Genomic DNA, 19728 nt, shown 5'->3' with positions numbered 1-19728 from the left:
TTATTTTGTACATTTTCAAATACATTATTATATTCGTTTGCATATTACCTATAAATATTATTAATCGCAACCTTCGACATTTTCTCTATTATAAATATACTTTCCCACACTTTTCCTTCTTTTTTCTCTTCCTTTATAGTTTATAATTACAGGATTAGAAATAAATTAAAATTTTATTCATTAGAGAAATTTATTCCTTTTTAAATTTATATAAAAACGATTTGGGTAATTTCTTAACTAGCTGTTCTTCTATGTCCACTCGTGATGGTCAAGCCATCTCCTCATTCAAAACAAATTCGTGGTTCATGACATGATTATTAGGCTCTCTAGAATATTACTTCAATTCCATATAGCCCGAGAGCCAGTAACAGATTTATATGACCAAGTTCCTCTCAAGTGATAATTGGTAAAACGCATCAGAAAATCGAACTATAAAGCCTCGTGAATGTCAGCTGAGGCTCGGTGGGGGGGATGAGTAATTGTAACCCCCCACGCTTGAAGAAAAAAAAAATAAATTCACTCATTTCCTCCCGGCTAAAAGTTTATCAAGTTATAGCTAACCCAATACCTCAACAAAAAAAAAAACGTCAGCTGGTTATAACATAGTGCATTGTACGTCAGCTGATGGCTAGATCATGGGGAAAAAAATCTTCACTTTCAGTGATATCCTCTCGGTTAAAAATTTACCAGATGATAGCTTATATGTAACAATTGATAAATATATACGTCAGCTGGCTGTATCTCGGTGGAAAAATCGTCAGCTGATACTTTGAAAGTCGTCACGTAGAAGTTAGCCAGAAGCATTTATTGACTATTTAAAGGCATCAGCTGACCAGGTTTCCCTCGACTTATTGCTAGCTGATTTTTTTTATTCATCACTATATTATATTTAAAATCAGCTCACAAATTTTCGTGTGGGAGGAAATGGCGCCTCTTTAACACGTTCACTGCGTAAGAATTTTTTCACTACTAGTGCGTATGGCATTACGAGGCCGAAATGTACTCGTAATGCTTCTTCCATAATCACGCAACCAGAAAATACAGATGTTATAGTGTATGACGGATATTTTATGTTACATCAGATGAAAGATGTACCTTTTAGCTTTGGAAATATTTCAAAAAAAGTACTGCAAATGATATGTGCAACCACAGCTAAGATCATATACATTGCCTTCGACAGATACATTTTTCCATCAATAAAAGACACAGAACACAAACTACGAGGCATGGAGCAAGCAAACTTCCATATCGAAGGCCCTGATCAAGTGCGAAAAAAAGATTTTTCTCTTGAGCTGAAGAACGTTAATTTTAAGGAAGCACTGGTACAGTTTCTTATTGAAAATTGGGAAAAAAATTATATGTGGCCGTATATAAAGGATAAAACAGTTTATGTGAGTGCAGACTTTTGTTTTCGATTCATAGTTAATGACTCAAAAGTTATAAAAACTCGTGTTGAAGAATTTTCGTGTCCGGCTCACGAAGAAGCAGACACAAAAATGATTTTCCATGTCTGCAACATTGATATTAATGCAAAGGTGACGATTCGTTGTTCCGACACTGACGTTAATAATTATGTTAGCTAACATGGCTAATATATCAGAAAATATCAACATTTGCATGGAAGTTGGAGTTGGAAAAGCCCAAAAATTTATAAATGTTACTCAATTATATGAATCTTTGGGATCTGATTTGAGCGCAACACTCCCGGCATTTCACGCATTCACAGGGTGTGATTTTAACCCGGCTTTTTTTCGAAAAAGAAAAAAACGACCATTTTCAATAATGCCTATATCGAATGATTTCATCGAGTGTTTCATCCAAATGTCAAAATCAAAGAATAGAGACAATATTTTTGAGAAAATTCAAGAGTTTGTTTGCCATATGTATGGATTAAATCGTCTGAAGAAGGTCAATGAGGCAAGAGTAGTGTTGTTTGAAAAAACATATAAATTATTGGATACGGAGACATTCAAGTTACCTAAGAAAGGTATTGATGGCTCTTCTCTACCACCTTGCGAGTCAGAGCTATATCAGCAATTTTTAAGAGCATGCTATATTTCTCAAATTTGGTCAAATGCACACTTGAAGGTTCCAACTTCTGATGATCCGGAAGACTATGGTTGGGAAGAAATTGACAATAAATATGATTTTACCTGGTTCTTTGGAAGTCAGTTACCAACATCGATTGATGAAATAACTATCCAGCCCGAAAAAGGTAACATTTTATTATCATATTAATGATATTATGCTAAAATACGCATTCTAATTTTTTTTTTTACAGATGATGACAATGAAAATATAACAGCAGACAGCTCTGACAGTGACTCGGACAATGAATCAGAGAGAGATAGTTGTGACTCAAGCCAAAGCGAAGCCGAAAATGATTAAATAACATTGTCATTCGAATTGTAATTTATCATAATTTTTTTATAATAAATATTTTTTATCAAGTAACTAGTTAATTTATACTAAGCAAATTGATTATTGAAATATTGGAATATATCTAAAATTATATGATTATATACTTATAAGTCTAAAAAATATTGATATAGATTATTTGTTTCATCTCAACACTCATATTGGAGTGCTATGCCGAATAATTAAAGAAACGTCATTTCCTCCCACACGAAAATTTGTGAGCTGATTTTAAATATAATATTGTGATGAATAAAAAAAATCTGTTAGCAATAAGTCGAGGGAAACCTGGTCAGCTGACGCCTTTAAATAGTCAATAAATGCTTCTGGCTAACTTCTACGTAACGACTTTCAAAGTATCAGCTGACGATTTTTCCACCGAGATACAGCCAGCTGACGTATATATTTATCAATTGTTACATATAAGCTATCATCTGGTAAATTTTTAACCGAGAGGATATCACTGAAAGTGAAGATTTTTTTTCCCATGATCTAGCCATCAGCTGACGTACAATGCACTATGTTATAACCAGCTGACGTTTTTTTTATGTTGAGGTATTGGGTTAGCTATAACTTGATAAACTTTTAGGGAAATGAGTGAATTTATTTTTTATTTCTTCAAGCGTGGGGGGTTACAATTACTCATCCCCCCCACTGTGCCGCAGCTGACGGTCATAGGGCTTTATGATACTGTTGTCTGATGTTGTCGCCAATTATCTATCGAGAAGAAATAATTAACCAAATTTGCACCTGGCTCTTGGACTAATATGTTTGCAGATCATTTTAAATTGTTTGTTTATTCGATTTGGAATATTATCCGTCAATGTTTTATCTAATTTATGAAATTAGTGAAATTTTTAGAAATTTTGTAGTTTCTTTTAATTATGTTGTTTTGTGAATGTGAATCATCTCCATTATGCAGTGCTGTTATTTATTATAAAAGCTTTAAATTGAAAATTATAAATGAATGTATCTCTAATTGACGATATATTATATTATTTTTATCTTGAGTTTTAAAATTTGAACATTTCACTTATATTTATCATTTGCCTTTCTAGTTTTACATATTACATTGCTAGTATTTACTACTATATTTTTTCTATTTTTTTACAAGATTAAGTATTAATAGTTTAACATTATATAAAATGACTCCACAACAAGTTTGATTATTAACTTCGTAGGGTAGTTATGGTAATGGGCCAAAAATCAAAAATGACAATTTTTGCATATCTTCACGTTTCAGAGGTTTTTGAACATTTTGGCATACCTCAGAAAAAATTGATGTGTGTGTGTGGTGTGTTTTGCATTTCCACATTTTTTCGTCCACGGTTTGAATGGTTCCAAAAACATTCGATTCCTATTGATAGGGAGATGATTAGTTTTTGGCAAAAGTAGGTCCAGCCGTTTCGGAAATACGGAGTAAAAAGTGCAGAAAATAGAAATGGAGTTTTTGGGCTTTTAGATTTGAATGAAAAAACATTCAATTAGTAATGATGAGGAAAAGTGATAATAATTCAGATTTTAATTTCAATTCTTGCTAAAGTTCTAAAGCTCACTTATATACTTTAAATAAATAATTTTAACTTTGCAATTTAGCTTATATAATTCTTATAAATATTACACAATGTTACAGTATTTATAATAATCTAGTCGAAAACATTTAATATTCCTCGAACATTTCGTTACGGTACGGGAAGTTCCAGTAATTTGTCTTAAGGCACGATGCCATACACCACTAGTTTAAATTTTAATATTAAATGAAAATATATAAAAATAACTCTAATAGAAGCGTTTTTATTTCATAAACTTAAAATTCAACCTGATGACAATGTATAAAATTTTCAAATTTACGGAAAATCAATTTGTTTAGTACATTTCAATTTTATCGTCAAGTATTACATATTGAATAAAAATTTTGATTATTGTTTTTTTTTTAAATCAAGTAATTTTGTCTCATCTACAGTTTACAGCTTAATTCCAATTTAATTACTTCGGATACGCTTCGGATACATTATTAAAAAAAAATTATTAAAAATAATTTGATTTTATTAAACATGTTTTTGCTAATAAACCGATTAATGATTTAGATTTTATCATTGAATCAAAAATGTATTCAAACTATAAAACTGATTCAAACTAATCACTTATAATAATTGAGCATCTTGAAATGGATTAAGTTTGAATTGAGTTGAACAGCTCGCGAAGGTATACAGACGATTAAAAAATTAAAAATTATAGAACAAATTATCACTAATTTATAAAACAAGGTATAATTAGTTATAATCATCAATAATTTGTTTGCTTTATGATCTTAAACAGTTTTATCTTTTTTTTTAATCATTTCGTGGGACCTTGATGTTGCCAGTTTATTGAATGATGGGTTGTTCACCAATGTTTTTATATGCGGAACAATATATTGGCATTTCGCGTGTCCGAGATTCGAATTCTGATTTATGGACATTATATTTATAATTTATATAATTGCATTTTTTTTAACAAAAACTTGCTGCATCATACAAGGGAAGGATGAACAATGAATTGATCTGATTAGATGAATTTTTATCAATTATATATATATATATATATATATATATATATATATATATATACAGGACCGGTCCTGCCTTGCATGCGATGCATGCAAAAAATGCGGGCGCACGCCTTAGGGGGCGCCAAAGCGAGATTCGGAAATAGAATTTATAATATAAATATTCACATTTTTTTAAATATAAAATTTAGAATACTTAATAGATTATAATAAACAATCTAACTCAATGGATACGTAGACACAAAAAGCATATTCAGTTTGCAATGTGATATCAGTAGAAACAATTCATAACTCTGCAAATTAGTAAATTATTGTTCTGCTTATTAAATTGTTAAATTATTGTTTCATGTACTTATTAAATTCTTCTCGTTAGAAGTTAATGTGGACTCAAAAAAGAAATTATCTAGTGTTCAAACTCGTAAGCACACAAACCTACAAAAGTTTAAATTATTGGGCATTATTGACGAAAAACTACGAGCTGATTTAGTTTGAACGAAACTTGTTAAAAAAAATAGATACAAATTATAATATAAAAACATGGAAAATTGGAAGTCAGTGCCATAGAAAATGGCTTATTAAATTAAGGCCGAGAAACTGAAAAGCAACTTTTGTTTTTGTTGAAAATGTTTCGCATCTGATGAAATTGGACGTTGAAGACATACGTGGTTAGATTTATGGAAATGGAGCAAATATGAAAAATGGAAGCAAAATGTACTAGAAACAAAAATCTTGAGCTTCTTTTATACCAATTGGTGTCCATACTAATTTTAATTATTAACTAAGCAGAAATAATACACATACAAATATAATTGTGTTTTGTTTTCAATATTGTTAAGGAAATATGTAATTTCTTTGCATCTTTTAATAAAATATGTTAAAAATTTAACTTCAAAACAACAATCTGATATTCTGAATCAGACGGGAAAGTAAATATAAATACAATTCGGTCCTTACGATAACAATAAGGAGAAGTTTACGGTGCAATTTTGGATATTATAAATAATGAAAAAAAAAAAAATGAAATTTAAAAAATCCAACATGAAAAACAGTGTTCTGTTTAAAAATAAAATAAGTAAATTGTTTCAAAATCCAAATATTAATATTACACATATGTTAAAAATACTTGAAAATGTAAACTATTTGATTATGGTCGACCCGCAAATCGCTTCGATTTTCTAAAAAAAATTAGAATCAATGTATTTTATAAGCTTTTAGATTATATTGTGTACTAAATCCAGAATGATTAACCCCTTCGACTCGATAATAAATGTTAGAACAGTTAAAATTATTGGGGGGGGGGGGCGCTAGAACAAATCTTGCATGCGGGCGCTGAGGACCCCAGGACCGGCCCTGTATATATATATATGTATATATATATATATATATATATATATATATATATAAACATATATAATGAGTAGTAAGGTAAATATCTAGCATAATAGCGCAAACTATCTTTTATGTTATGCAAGGATTGTTGATTCAATCAATAAAGTATGTGAAAAATTTATTGAACTGATATAAAGCTTAGGCCGACCTCAAGTTTGAAGAAAACAAATTCAAAAAAATATCTACTTATCGTAGCCGGCTTGATATCAAGCAGTAATGATATCAGGTTTTCTATTGATGTTATAGATTTCAAATACAAATGTATGGTATGGTATATAAACACTGATTTGTTGGTATAATTTATGTATTTGTTGCAGTTCTGATTACACTATTGATTTGTCACTAAGTGCTAATTGAAGAAAATATATGTATTGAGTATTTTTCACACATCTTGTTATGCGGACGTTAGTTTTAGTAGTGAGAAAAATTAGTCCCATAAAAATCTCCGCTACCCTTCAGGGGTAGCAACCATCCCGTGTAAAAGCTCAATGCCATGAAGATTGTCGCCTTCATGTGCAATAATTGACTTAATCAACCGAATTTGAGTTTTACATATTTAGATGAAATTTTCAACTATTTATTTGGAAAATAAAGTTATCGCTATCAATTGAATCGAAACATTGCTATTTCTAATTGATATCTCTGACTAATATCTGTAATTATGTTCAATTATATTCTAATGATATGTTTTGATAAATAACAAATTATTACATAAAATCAGCAAAATATTTGAATTGATTTCAAATTGGTTATTATCAATGGCATTGATCCATGTAGAAGTACCGTATAAGTAGACAAATAAAAACAAATTAAAATCTATGTCAATATATGCGTCTAAGTTCGGTAACGAGTCCATGTTTGTTTATCATAAAACATTCATTAAATTTGACTTATCTTGTTGACTTAAATTACTTTAAATGCATATAATTATTAAGTATAGAAAACATTCACGTGAACTTATGTCAAATGTGCGTGTTTCATTTTGATGGTCTACAAAGACATTAATGAAGCAACCTTGTTGCATTACGTTGTCTCTTAAATCACATGCACTTGGAATTAAATTTGTTATTAAATGCATTTCTATATTGTTATAAAATATTAAATAGCAAACGTGAATTCTTAAATACGTAGGTGGTTATTGTTTACATGCTGATTCTTTGATAAGCTTTGATTAAACTTGAATAACAAGATTGTTTCACACCAACTTACAATGTTGATGGAAATAGTCGACATATATAAGTTCATACTAATAATTTTGATAAGACTGTAAATTTATATCTCAACATAACAAATAAAATAGAAAATAATAATGAAAGATATAAACTAAATTTAGAGAAAATTTTAAAAGAGATCAAGAATGCTGCCTTCAAGGTTATACGGGAAGTTCCAGCAAGGCACGATGCCATACACCACTAGTTTTCAAGTTAGATTTAACAGTATATTTAAATATTCTCTATGAAAGTTCAAATGTGAGAAAGGTAAAAAGGACCAACTGAACCTATACTATGACCATACCATGGCAAAGATGTAAACACTCTAAAATACTAAATTAAAAAGTAAATTAAGTTAAAAAAAAACAAATTTACAAGAACTAAGTTTAAATAAATAGTTATCCCAAATCTGCTGATAAATATTTCTACCGAAATACCAGATCAAGATTATATACAGTGTTATCTCTGTAAAATTTATATTTGGCATTGGCAAAATGATGTAGCTATTATTTCGTAAAATCCCTTTAAAATTAAAAATAGGATATTAGACTGTTTGCCCTAAGGCTGTCTCATTTTATTCAGGGCCAGGTGGCCAATATTTGAAAAACAGCAAAAATACACATTTCTATAATGATTAGTTGAGAGTTTTACTGAATAGAGTCAGAGATTCGATTGTTCTATATGTGGTATTTCTTATGATATAATTGCTTTGGTTTTTGCAATATAATTGCTCCAAGTCAAATTGGACCTTTATTCCCTGCCTTATCCTATTATTCAAACGTTAGATGACCATGAAATTTTTATCACATGATCACACTTTTGTATATACAAGATAATTTGTAATTGTTCAGTTAGTGTGTTTTTGCATGCATTATATTTTCACATGATTAACCATGTGAAAATATAATATTTGTATATCATATACATTCCATTCATTAAGTGCTAATTCAGAATTTTTGATTGGGATTGCAATTTTAATATTTTTAATTTTCAATTATTGGTAGAAAATGCATGCATTCTATATATGAAACACACTCCGATAAAATTTGTGAGATATTTTATTAAATATATTATGTACTTACGCTAGTTTAGAAAATGATTAGAAAAATTACCCCAATGTAAGTAAAATTGTTTTGAAAATAAACCTGTCTCATCAGTACACTCTTACTTTCTTACTCTATCTAAACAATTTATCTTAACATCTTAATTTATTTCACATACATTTATTTATTGATAGACAGAGGCATATTAAAATTATCTAATTTTTTTATTGCACTTTCCATAACTCTATTTTAATCTGCAAAGTTTAAATATATGTGAAACATCTATATTTTCTTCTATATATCATATACAACATAAGCTTCTGCGAATAAATTCATAAATTCTCTATTTCTTGAGCAAACGTGCATTTAGTTTGTTACATATTACATATGCAAGCACAATATTTGCTTTAGGAATTTGAGCTCCATAATTAATATACATAGTTATAAATGTCACTTGTCGCACTTATTTATGCAATTTTATCGATGTGGAAAAGTTTTCTCTATTTATTTATTCATTTGTGTACTCTAAGAATTATTTGGCTTACAATGTATGTTATAAGATTTGCTTTGCGATTTTAAAAATTATGAAAACTTCAATCAATTGGAATAAATACAATTAATGTAAGCTTTAGAATTATAAAATATATTATTATAGCTTTTAATTCTGATAAACTTGAAATAAGGTAATAAAAATAACATTAATAAGTAATTATTTAGTAATAAAAATTAATTATGGGTTTGTTACAGTTTTAAGTATAATCGCATTTATTGATAGGTTAAACCAATGATTTTCAACCTTTTTCGTGTCGCTCTTCTCCGCGCTCTAATAAAAAAAATCTTACGTCTCTCTTAGTTTTTTCAAAAATGCAATTTTATAAACACTTAACTGTTATTATCAGACTACATATTACAAATTAATATGCAATATCACGTAAAAATGTGCATAAAAGGTAAAAACAAATCATTAACTTTCCGAAGGAGAAGTTTATGTTTTCATCAAAAAAACCGATTTGCTAATTTTATGTTTTTTTGACGTTTCAAGTCATTCTGAATCGAATGAGATCAAATTTGGAAAAAGTATGTGTGTGTGTGTCTATGTGAACAGATTTTCTGCCGTAAATCGACGTTTTCTCAAAAACGCCTGAAACGATTTCAGAAATTTAAAAACCATTTGATGTATCTCGATGAGGACTATTATTTGTCAGTTTTGAGCGACGATCTCCAAGCCGTCTTTTTTGTAATTTGAAAAAATGTGTTGAACTTTTCGTCCACATTTAAGCTCATACTACCGAATCGATTTTAAAAAATCAAAAACTGTTTGAAAGATATTAGTTGGGCATGATACTGATTAGTTTTATGTGAAAATCTACCGAGCCGTTTTCTTGTAATTAACTGTTGAAAAAAAATTTAAGCCGATTTTTATGAAACTTTTTTTAGCGATATATATAATGGTCTTATAGAACTTACTAAAATTACTAGAACGGCCTCACGACAAGCAGTTTAATCTTAAAAATTCATCAAAGTTTGAGAAAATGAGTAGTTTTTTTGACGTTAACTAAAATTAAAATTTGGTATTAATGAGCATACTAAACCATCAAAGTCCTACAGAAACTGGTCCAAATTTAAAAATTGTTGATTTTTAAAAATTTGCTTTTAGAAAATACTCCGAGTTAACGTGTTCGTTAGTATTCAAATATGTGTAATAAATCCACTCGGAATACTTTTAATCAATCATAAATTAATTTATTTTTTATTGATTAAGTCGACACATATCGAGAAGTTCAAGTAACTTGCCTCAAGGCAAAATACCAATACGAACTAGTTTTTATATCGTTTCCAAAATTTCGGTTTATTTTCGAAATTAGTATTTTGAAAACATAATTACGTGCGCCCTTACAACAGCCAGGCGCCCTCCTGAGGGGTCGCGTCCCACAGGTTGGAAACATCTGGGTTACTTATTTGATATTCTGTTTTCTATTTTCCTAAATGTATATAAAAATATTAAAATTTGTACAATGTAAGCTTATAAATTAATACTGACGCGTACTTCTAAAAAATTAAAAAAAAATACTACCATTTATTATTAAATATTTCAGAATACATTTGATCGATTTTAGAACCTGTTATGTAAAATTTGGATGATGATTTGAATGATTTGCATATGATCACGTAGGTTATTTTTTGCAACATTTTTTTATAAAGTTTCAAGTCTCAATTGAAATAATTAATATTATTAGTTATGATAAATTAAAATTACTAAACAACACCAGTCTTTAGTTAGACTAATAAAATCTTATACGATTCAACAGAATATATTTAAACTTTATGAGAAAACCACAGCATGAATGGTATAAATCGAATTTTGTATTATTTTGCAATTATTTGTCTTGTCAATTATGTGATATTATTAATATTCTATCGCTGAATCTTTTTAATTTTAGTTACATTGGAATTAAATTCTATTTATGTTTCATACTATTTTTTTTTACTATTGTTATGGTTATTTTTTATTGTGAATTCTGCACATCAAGCTAATTTGTTTATTTCTTATTTTAAAAAAAACATGAATATAATATATAACATAAATAATACTACTACATTTATAAAATATAAATTTTATTTAAAAGTATAACATTTATATTATATATGTAATGTAATGTAAAAGTAATTGTTATCAGTATCAATTATAGACTAGAAAAAAACTTAATTCTTATATAACCCACGCCGATATAACATAATATTTTCTTGAAACATAAAATACCTTTACCACATGAATATTAAATATGTGTCATAAATTAATAATATATTGTTTTAAACACAAATCTTCTATTTTAAATATATGTAATTTAAATGAAATATGCGCAGTAAAAATGTTCAAACGCCTAACGTGAATATGAAAAGAACAAGTAAAAATTATTATTAATATATTATATATTGGCAGTCTAAATTTTATGATACATTAAAATTAAAATTAAGAAATAACGAGAAAATCCTAAACTTTTCATAAATGCAAATTACGATAAAAAACTTTGCGAACTTTGTGTATCACTTGAATCATTTAGGACAAGTTATTCAACTTTCTTCACGAGTGCGAAAGGAGTGATTGAGGTCATTTGTGTCTTGATAAGTTAAGTTTACAAGGCTTTCATTTCAATAAGTATCAGTCGTTTGCCAATATTTTATTTGAGATCAGGTGTTGATGCCCCCAAATACGATCTGAGATCTGCGATGGTCGATTTAATAAGTTTGGCTCGAATTGTAGATTGATTTAATCTTTCGTGCGCATAGTAACGGTGGCAGCCTCCAAAACTGAAATAGTAGTCACCTCCTTCCCTGCCTTTGATCCACATTATGTCTATTGGCGGTAAGGACTCACGTCTGATGGGATCCTAAAACGGAAATAATTTTGGTAAATCTATCTTAATTTTTTATATTTAACACACATTTATTATATTTCTAAATATTACGTTGAATACCATTTATTGAAGAATTTATACTAAATAGTTTCATACTATATAAAACAATAAAAAATGTAGTAAAATTGACCGGCAAACACAGACCTTATGCATATATTATAATAAATATATTTATACGAGTATATCAAGCATAGCATTTTTACAGTTTTTAATACCATTTTATATAAAGAAAAGGCGTAACATATTGTTTCTATAACCACGCTTTGTTCTGGTCTATTTTTTGGGGCGTACATTAATCGCGTAGACCCCCCCATACAACATCACCTGTATTTTTAGTATCTAGAAAAATAGTAAAATTTATGAAACTTTTTGAAAAATTTAAGTTTTATTTTAAATCGTGGTAAAAAATAAATACACGTGAAATATTACTAGATCCTCTCTCTCCTAGGTGATATTTCATGAAATTTTGTCAACCCCCCCGCCCTCTCCCTTTAAAGCTCACGTGATTAATCACGCTCCTTTACCGAATATTTGATGACGATTAAAACATTGTTAGGCGTTGAATATTGCCATACAGCAATTTTTATTGGTAAAGTATATTATTCAGGAAGTTCATACAACTTGCTTTAAGGTAAAAGGCCAATTGCAACTACTTATTTTTAACCAGACATGAACACAAAATATTCTAAACAACTTGACATTTCATAATATATTTAGTTTTTTTCAAAAATTTTAATTTAAATAGCAAATGGTCACTGTATAGAACGCATGACGAGTATACTCGTCAACACACAAAATTCTGCTACTTCTCCATGACGAGTATTTTTGTCATACACTGTTAACTGGTTAAGTACCATAACTAATGGACCAATTCTGCCGCATAACAGACCATTGTTATGGCTAGGCTATGTTATGAAGAAGTTTTCATACAAATTCGTTTTAAATATTTACATAAGCCATGTGGTTGCATAAGCCATGTGATAGGGAACCTAATCTAGAAACCGCACAAATGTCAAAAAAGCTATCTTAGATAACAGGGTCTTTCTGACTCAGCTTCATAACACACAAGTGACGTTGCAGTTTATGTGTAAATGTGCCCGAATGAACATCAAATACATAGTATTTTGATAGTATTCAATATGATTTAGTGCCATAATGTATGGAAGTTGGAGCGTAACATAGCCATGCCATAACATTGGTCTGTTGCAGATACAAATAAGTATTTTCTCTTTTCTACTACAATAGATATATGATAAATTAATAACTGTAATACAAACGATACATTATTTTCTAAATAAATTCTAAATAAATTACATAAATATTTTAGCTACTATAATGATACATAGCAATTGCAAACCACAAATTGCGCCGTGTATTGTATCAACAAAAACTACATATACGAGTTCAATCAATTTACAAATAGAATCACATATGGAGGTAATACTGCCCTTTCTCAGACACACATACAGTTAAATATATATATATATATATATATATATATATATTTTTTTTTTTTTTTTTTTTTTTTTTATTTCTGTTAATTTTAACAATCAGATTACAATACAATCTATAAGTTAAAAGTTATGGTATTGAAAATCAAAATCAAAAAGAAAAAAAAATAGATATATATATATAAATAAAATTGTTAAAATTTAAAGCACATCTGCTGCAATTTCATAGTCGTTTAAAATCAAGTTTATTTCTCGATTATGTAGTACCTACTCAAAAATCTGTTCTACACGAGTCGTATTGTATTCTATTGCTACGCAATGATTTATTTTAGTGGGAAGTTTCAAGTCTGCCAGAGAATATCTAGTTTATTTAATTGATGACAATACGCAAGTGTGGTCTATTTGTGAAAGCAATCTGTTTGAAAATCTAAGTTTTCGACATGCACGTCGTGCTGGCCAACAAATTAATCAAGAGCGAATGTGATCCCATATTGTCTTTGGCACAGGCAAAGGCAACTTGGAATCTTCTTTTAGAACTGAAACAGTACAATATTCGATAAATTAAAGATTTCGAATTGTTTCACAGGAATTCCTCCAATTATACGAATCAGAAAACTAAACGTCTTAAACGTCAGATATTTTGCTCTCATTTTTGAAAAGATATGAGAATTTTGAAATTTTACCATAATTTGTGAGTAACTTTCAGGTCACATTTTTTGTCACTTTCATTCTCAAGTTTTTCGATATTTTATCAAATTATTTGGCTTTTTTCATGAGTTTTTTGACTTTGCCTAGGCTTTTCAATCTGAAATTGCATTGTCATATACAAAAGTGGGAACATTGTATGCTGCTGTCACTTGAAAGTCACATAATATATTATTACCAAAAAAAAATGGTTTAAATAGAATTTCCTGTTTTTTGCACATGTAGGCCTCTGATTACTGATTGTATGTTACCCTAATTTTTTTGGTTATAAAACAAAAATTCGGCTTATAGAAGGTGGAGATAGGTTGGAGCAAATTGGCTACAAATTAGACTATAACATTTTATACAAAAAGAAAAAAGTTTATTTAAAATATTGATGTATAATGAAATTATTATTGAATTGTTAACTATTGGATTTTTATTTAACGCGCCAAATTAGGGAAACCAAATTAAACTGAAATATTAATAAAAGCGTTCCAAAGCACAATCGTGAAGTTAAATAAAGAAGATTTATGAGAAAGCTCTCCAGTTAAAATAACTGCAAATTACTAAAAAAGCGATTTTTCTGTGCACGTGTCTCCATCGTAGTATATTTTATTTACAATTCTCGAAATTTTGCTCAAATTCGAAAAATATAAATAAATATCTGCATAAAATATTCTTCAGTACATAATTTAATATGTAGTTTGCCTAGGTGCTACATTAGTTAGAAGTTGAATTTAATACTTAAATATACAATTTTGAAATTGTGGACACTTTGACATCAATTCCCAATTTTTTAAAAATTTTATTATATTTTTTATTTATCTCATGAGTCACTTACATAAAATAAATATTGAAATGACAACTGGTAATAAACAAGCCCATGACCCTATATTTTTTAAAGTATTTTATTATTTGATATTTCAATATATTATTAATAATATAACTTACTGGTCAGAGAATTATTTTAATAAATATAAGTTGAGCAAATATGAAGCAATGCACTTTACAGATTGCAAATCGCTTAATAAATATTTCTGTAAAGAATACTCGTATATGTGCGTAATACTAATAAATATTTATGTATAAATAGAATATAACTATATATTCTCAGTTGTGACTCTATAGGTAGACTATTCGATCTTCATCGATGTATTGTTATTCACGATATGATAAAAATAGATTTATTTATGGTAATTATAATTAAATTCTGCTACGGAAATTCTTGACCCAACAGGTTGTTAGAGAATTCAATGCAATTGGTATAAGGAATGCATTTTCTATACAAATAGTATTTTAATATTTTTATATAAAGCACATTACCTTTATATAGATTGAACAGAAACACCTAATTAACAAAGATAATTAATAACAATTCATTAAATTTTTTAATTAAAATTTTAAAACAATGATGGGTTCAGTTTTGTACTTGAAGTAATGTATTTTTAAATTGAAGTTATAAAATATTTAACAGTATTGATTTTTTAAATATTTTAGATGCTTGCATATTGTATGTAATAGTTAAGTATTGAATGAAATGCACTGGATCATTTATTATTTATTTTGAAATATATGAAATGATTTTGAAAGTATCTATTTTGGAATATGCGTTATGCATTATTAAGAACAAGATTACTGCTGCATTGCAATCCTTGTTTTTATTGGTTTTAAGGATTTTATGACAATTTTTAAAGCGATTCTTTTATATATTTGTTTTGATTATCACAATGCTCTATATTTATATTAATTTACTCACTTATTTATTGTTTTTCTGTACAAAATTCATAATGCAAACCGTCGCAAAATATTCCATTTAAATACTTCAATTTTTCAATAAATATTTTATTTCACGTAATTAATGATTTTAAATTTCACTATGGAGGATGACATACTAAAATTACGGTCAAGTACATTTTTAGTTAGTACTTTGCAACATATTCTCATATTTTTATTATATCATATATATTGTTTACACCTGTCCTGAAATGGGCGACAAGTAAAACTGTAGGACAAACAAGAAAATACTGCAAAATACTAACTAAAAATTTCCATCATCTCATACAAAGATTTTTTACTTACTTGTATAACCGCCATAATAGATTTTATTTTCGATTCATCTATTTCCGGTAAATAAGGTCTGGTTATCACATTCATAGGTACCTCATGTACTTCCTCGATACTGGCTCCATGTATACTCGTCATTTCTAGAATTAGTATAAACTTTGTATTAACTAAAAAACTAAGACAATTCACAATTGTTGAATGACTTGTAATAATAAGGTGTGTTTGACTTGGAGGTTATGTTTTGACTGCATTTAACGCGTTTGTTGTGCGCAGCAACTGAGGACATCGAAGGTCAGGTTTGCTGGATATGCAATATAAATGAAAGTAAATAAATACCGATGGAAAAGCCTGAGAGCTGGTCAGAATTTGAATAAAACATATATATATATATATATATATATATATATATATATATAAACTGTGAAATAATCCTGGGGAAAAAAGCGCTAAGCACACTATCTTGTAGGTGGCGTTTAAACCTACTGCTCAAAGTATATATCTTTAAAACGATGGCTCTCAGGAAAAAAAGTATTAATGATGAGGAATTTCAAGATTTCTTTTATAATTGTATTTTAAGCAATTTTACCAAGTCACAGCCTATTATTAATCTGTGTAACCTTGAATACGTAAATTGACCGAACTAGTAAAATATTTGGAGATTATAAAAAAAGTTTCGACTCGGTTTAATGACTTTCAGGTATATTTGGAATGATCCACTCTGGTTACCAACTCCCCATTTATTCTATATTTTTGGTCACAAGATATGTGTTATCATTCAGCAGGATATACCAAAAAGGACATAACAAAAAAAACTTTTTTATGAAGTTATAGTTGACAGAGAACACTAACAAAAAGGCATAATGATTAAAAATAAAATATATTTTCTTATATAACACATCACTCTCAATAAGACAATAGGATTATTTATATTTATTTCCCCCTGTTTAGACCTACGTGATTAATTGACAGCCCCAAAAGATAAAACTTTTTGATAGAGTTATATGTTAATAAAAAAAAAAAAACATAAGAATAAAATATTTTTAATAAAATTAATATCATTTCAACTAATCAATCTAATTACTCAATAAGAAGGATTATTTATTTGTATTTGGATATTGAAATTTTGAATAATTTGTAGTTGAAATGCTGACTTTAGTAATTTGTCATTTGTAAATACTAATGTCCACATTTCGACTAGAAATTATTCAAAATTTCAATATCCAAGTATAAATAATTCTACGGATTTATCGATTAATGTGTTGTATATTTGATTAAAGATAATTTGTATTGAGAAATGATATTAATTTTATTAAATTTGTTTTAATTATTATTAAATAAAGTTAACGTAGTTTTAGTGTTATTATTAATTATCATAGTTTTGTGTTCTCTATTTTCTATGACTCTATAAAAAAGGTTTTATGTTTTGAGGCTGGCAATTAATCACGTGGGGCTTTAGAGGGGAAAGAGTTTGACAAATCACAAAATATCATAAAATATCACAAGAGGGAAAAGAGTCTAAAAGAACAACCTGATTTTTCACAAAATTTCGAAAAATATTACGATTTTTTAAATGTAACTTTATAAAAAGAAGTTTTATTCTTTAGGGCCTTCAATTGATCACGTGGGGTTTAAAAGGGGAGAGGACTTAAGAGATCACAAAATATCACAAGAGGGGTAAGAGAGGGACAAAGAGCCTAGAGGGGAAATCTAATTTTTCAGAAAATTTCCAAAAATTTTACGATTCTTTTAAAGTGTTATAATTACACGTGTTATTCGATGAAGAGGGGAGTAGATCCAAAAATATTTAAAAATCGATCACGTGACTAATGAGCTTTCTTTTTTCTTGTGTTTTTCTTAATATGAACTGCTGATTTGTCTAGTATTGAAACGTATGGAATAAATATATTTATTTGTATATCAGGCGATTTTTTAAAAATGAAATTTGGACGTTGTTGACAATATAATAGGCGTATTTTTGGAAAGATGCAATCAAAATAATAAAGAGGTAATCAAAATAATAAAGCTTATTTATCTATGGATGTAATCAGATAAATATTCACTTATATGCACATCTAAATGTACTTTTCTTTAGCGCAGCAGTGTTATAATATATATATATATATATATATATATATATATATATATATATATATATATATATAAATATCATAAATAGTTTTATATTTGAAAACTTATATTTTACGTTCATATACCTTATTTTATAGCTAAAATTATTAAATTGTATTCTGAACCTTTTAGTTGAATTCCGATAATAAAATGTAGTTAGCAAAAAAATACGTGGCTCCTCGAAGTATTAAAAGGGTACGTTTTAAACTTATCAGTAAGCTCTTTCTCCATAAGTAACATGCTCATAAATGAGACAATGACATCTAAAGACATTGCAACATTTCTATCACTTATATCAATTCAAATGCATCTTTATCATCATTTTAATTTTAGATCATTTAAAAACCTTTACGTCATATTTCTACTTTGAGCATGTAATCTTAATTTAAGTTGCATCATAAATTTGAGATATCAAATAGTGATTATTATGTAAACAAACATCTATTTTTAAAAAGAGATTATCTTAACAATTGTTGTCATAATTTAATTTATGTTAATAATTCGAATAATGAAGATATACTAATATTATAACTAATAATATAAAATCCGATTATGTAAATAAATCAAATTAATTAATATTTTTTAAATTAATTAATTATTTAATTAATCTTTATTGAAACTAACACTTGAATATAATGGAATATTAATATTCATATTATTATTATTTTTTTTAAAAAAAAAGCATAGACTAATTATATTTAATATAGATTATATAAATTATTAACATATGATTTTGCTCGTTAGTTTAATCCTTGCTACATAAAATTATTTTTATATTTATAAAGTCACAAAAAATAAATTTTATATTTTACCTGACATGCCCAACTTTTTCTTTTATGCTGTTTATTAACTTGTTTATGGAAATAAAACTTCGATGATAATTACCATAATTTATGATAATGATGCTAATTTAACCGCGAGCGTTGCACAAAATTTAGTAAATTAAAATAAATATTTTAAAATTAACTAAAGTTTACTTAAATAATTTAAAATTAACAATTTGAAATTTTGTATATTGACATCTGTCATTTTAATTGTAATAAAAATATTGCATATTTTCCTAGATTAATTTTCAAAACTTTGACGAAGGGAGTTTGCTTAATATTAATTAGACAGCAAATGTCATAAAAATTCAATTGAAGAATGAAATTGATCAAAATTAAATCCATAAACAGATTTTTTTAACTTACCCATGGAATTGCAACTGTTCACTATGATTTTTATTGATTATTAAACAGACTAACTTATTTGACTTTTTATATTAATATATTATAATTATCGGTAATATTCAACTTTATTTGTAAATTCAAATATTAAGAATGTCTGCTGTTTATAGCATGTCACTAAGAACACACAAAAATATCTGGTATTGCAATT

General features: G+C 27.7%; 1 protein-coding gene across 1 annotated transcript; it reads right to left on the bottom strand.

Annotated features, from left to right (window-relative positions):
* Positions 1-11717: 11717 nt before the first annotated feature.
* On the bottom strand, positions 11718-19595 carry LOC113387883 (putative sulfiredoxin). The gene is made up of 3 exons (XM_026625271.1): positions 19542-19595; positions 16240-16364; positions 11718-11995 (listed from the first exon to the last, which is right to left on the bottom strand). Exons 1-3 carry the CDS (start codon positions 19543-19545, stop codon positions 11786-11788), a joined length of 339 nt encoding a protein of 112 aa, XP_026481056.1. The 5' UTR covers positions 19546-19595; the 3' UTR covers positions 11718-11785.
* Between the last annotated feature and the right edge of the window lie 133 nt (positions 19596-19728).

This window comes from Ctenocephalides felis, unplaced genomic scaffold, assembly GCF_003426905.1.
Source record: "Ctenocephalides felis isolate EL2017-DRISC unplaced genomic scaffold, ASM342690v1 CF-g0.4_SCAFFOLD_03572, whole genome shotgun sequence".
Lineage (NCBI taxonomy): Eukaryota > Metazoa > Arthropoda > Insecta > Siphonaptera > Pulicidae > Ctenocephalides > Ctenocephalides felis.
This window is presented reverse-complemented; position numbering and strand designations above follow the sequence as displayed.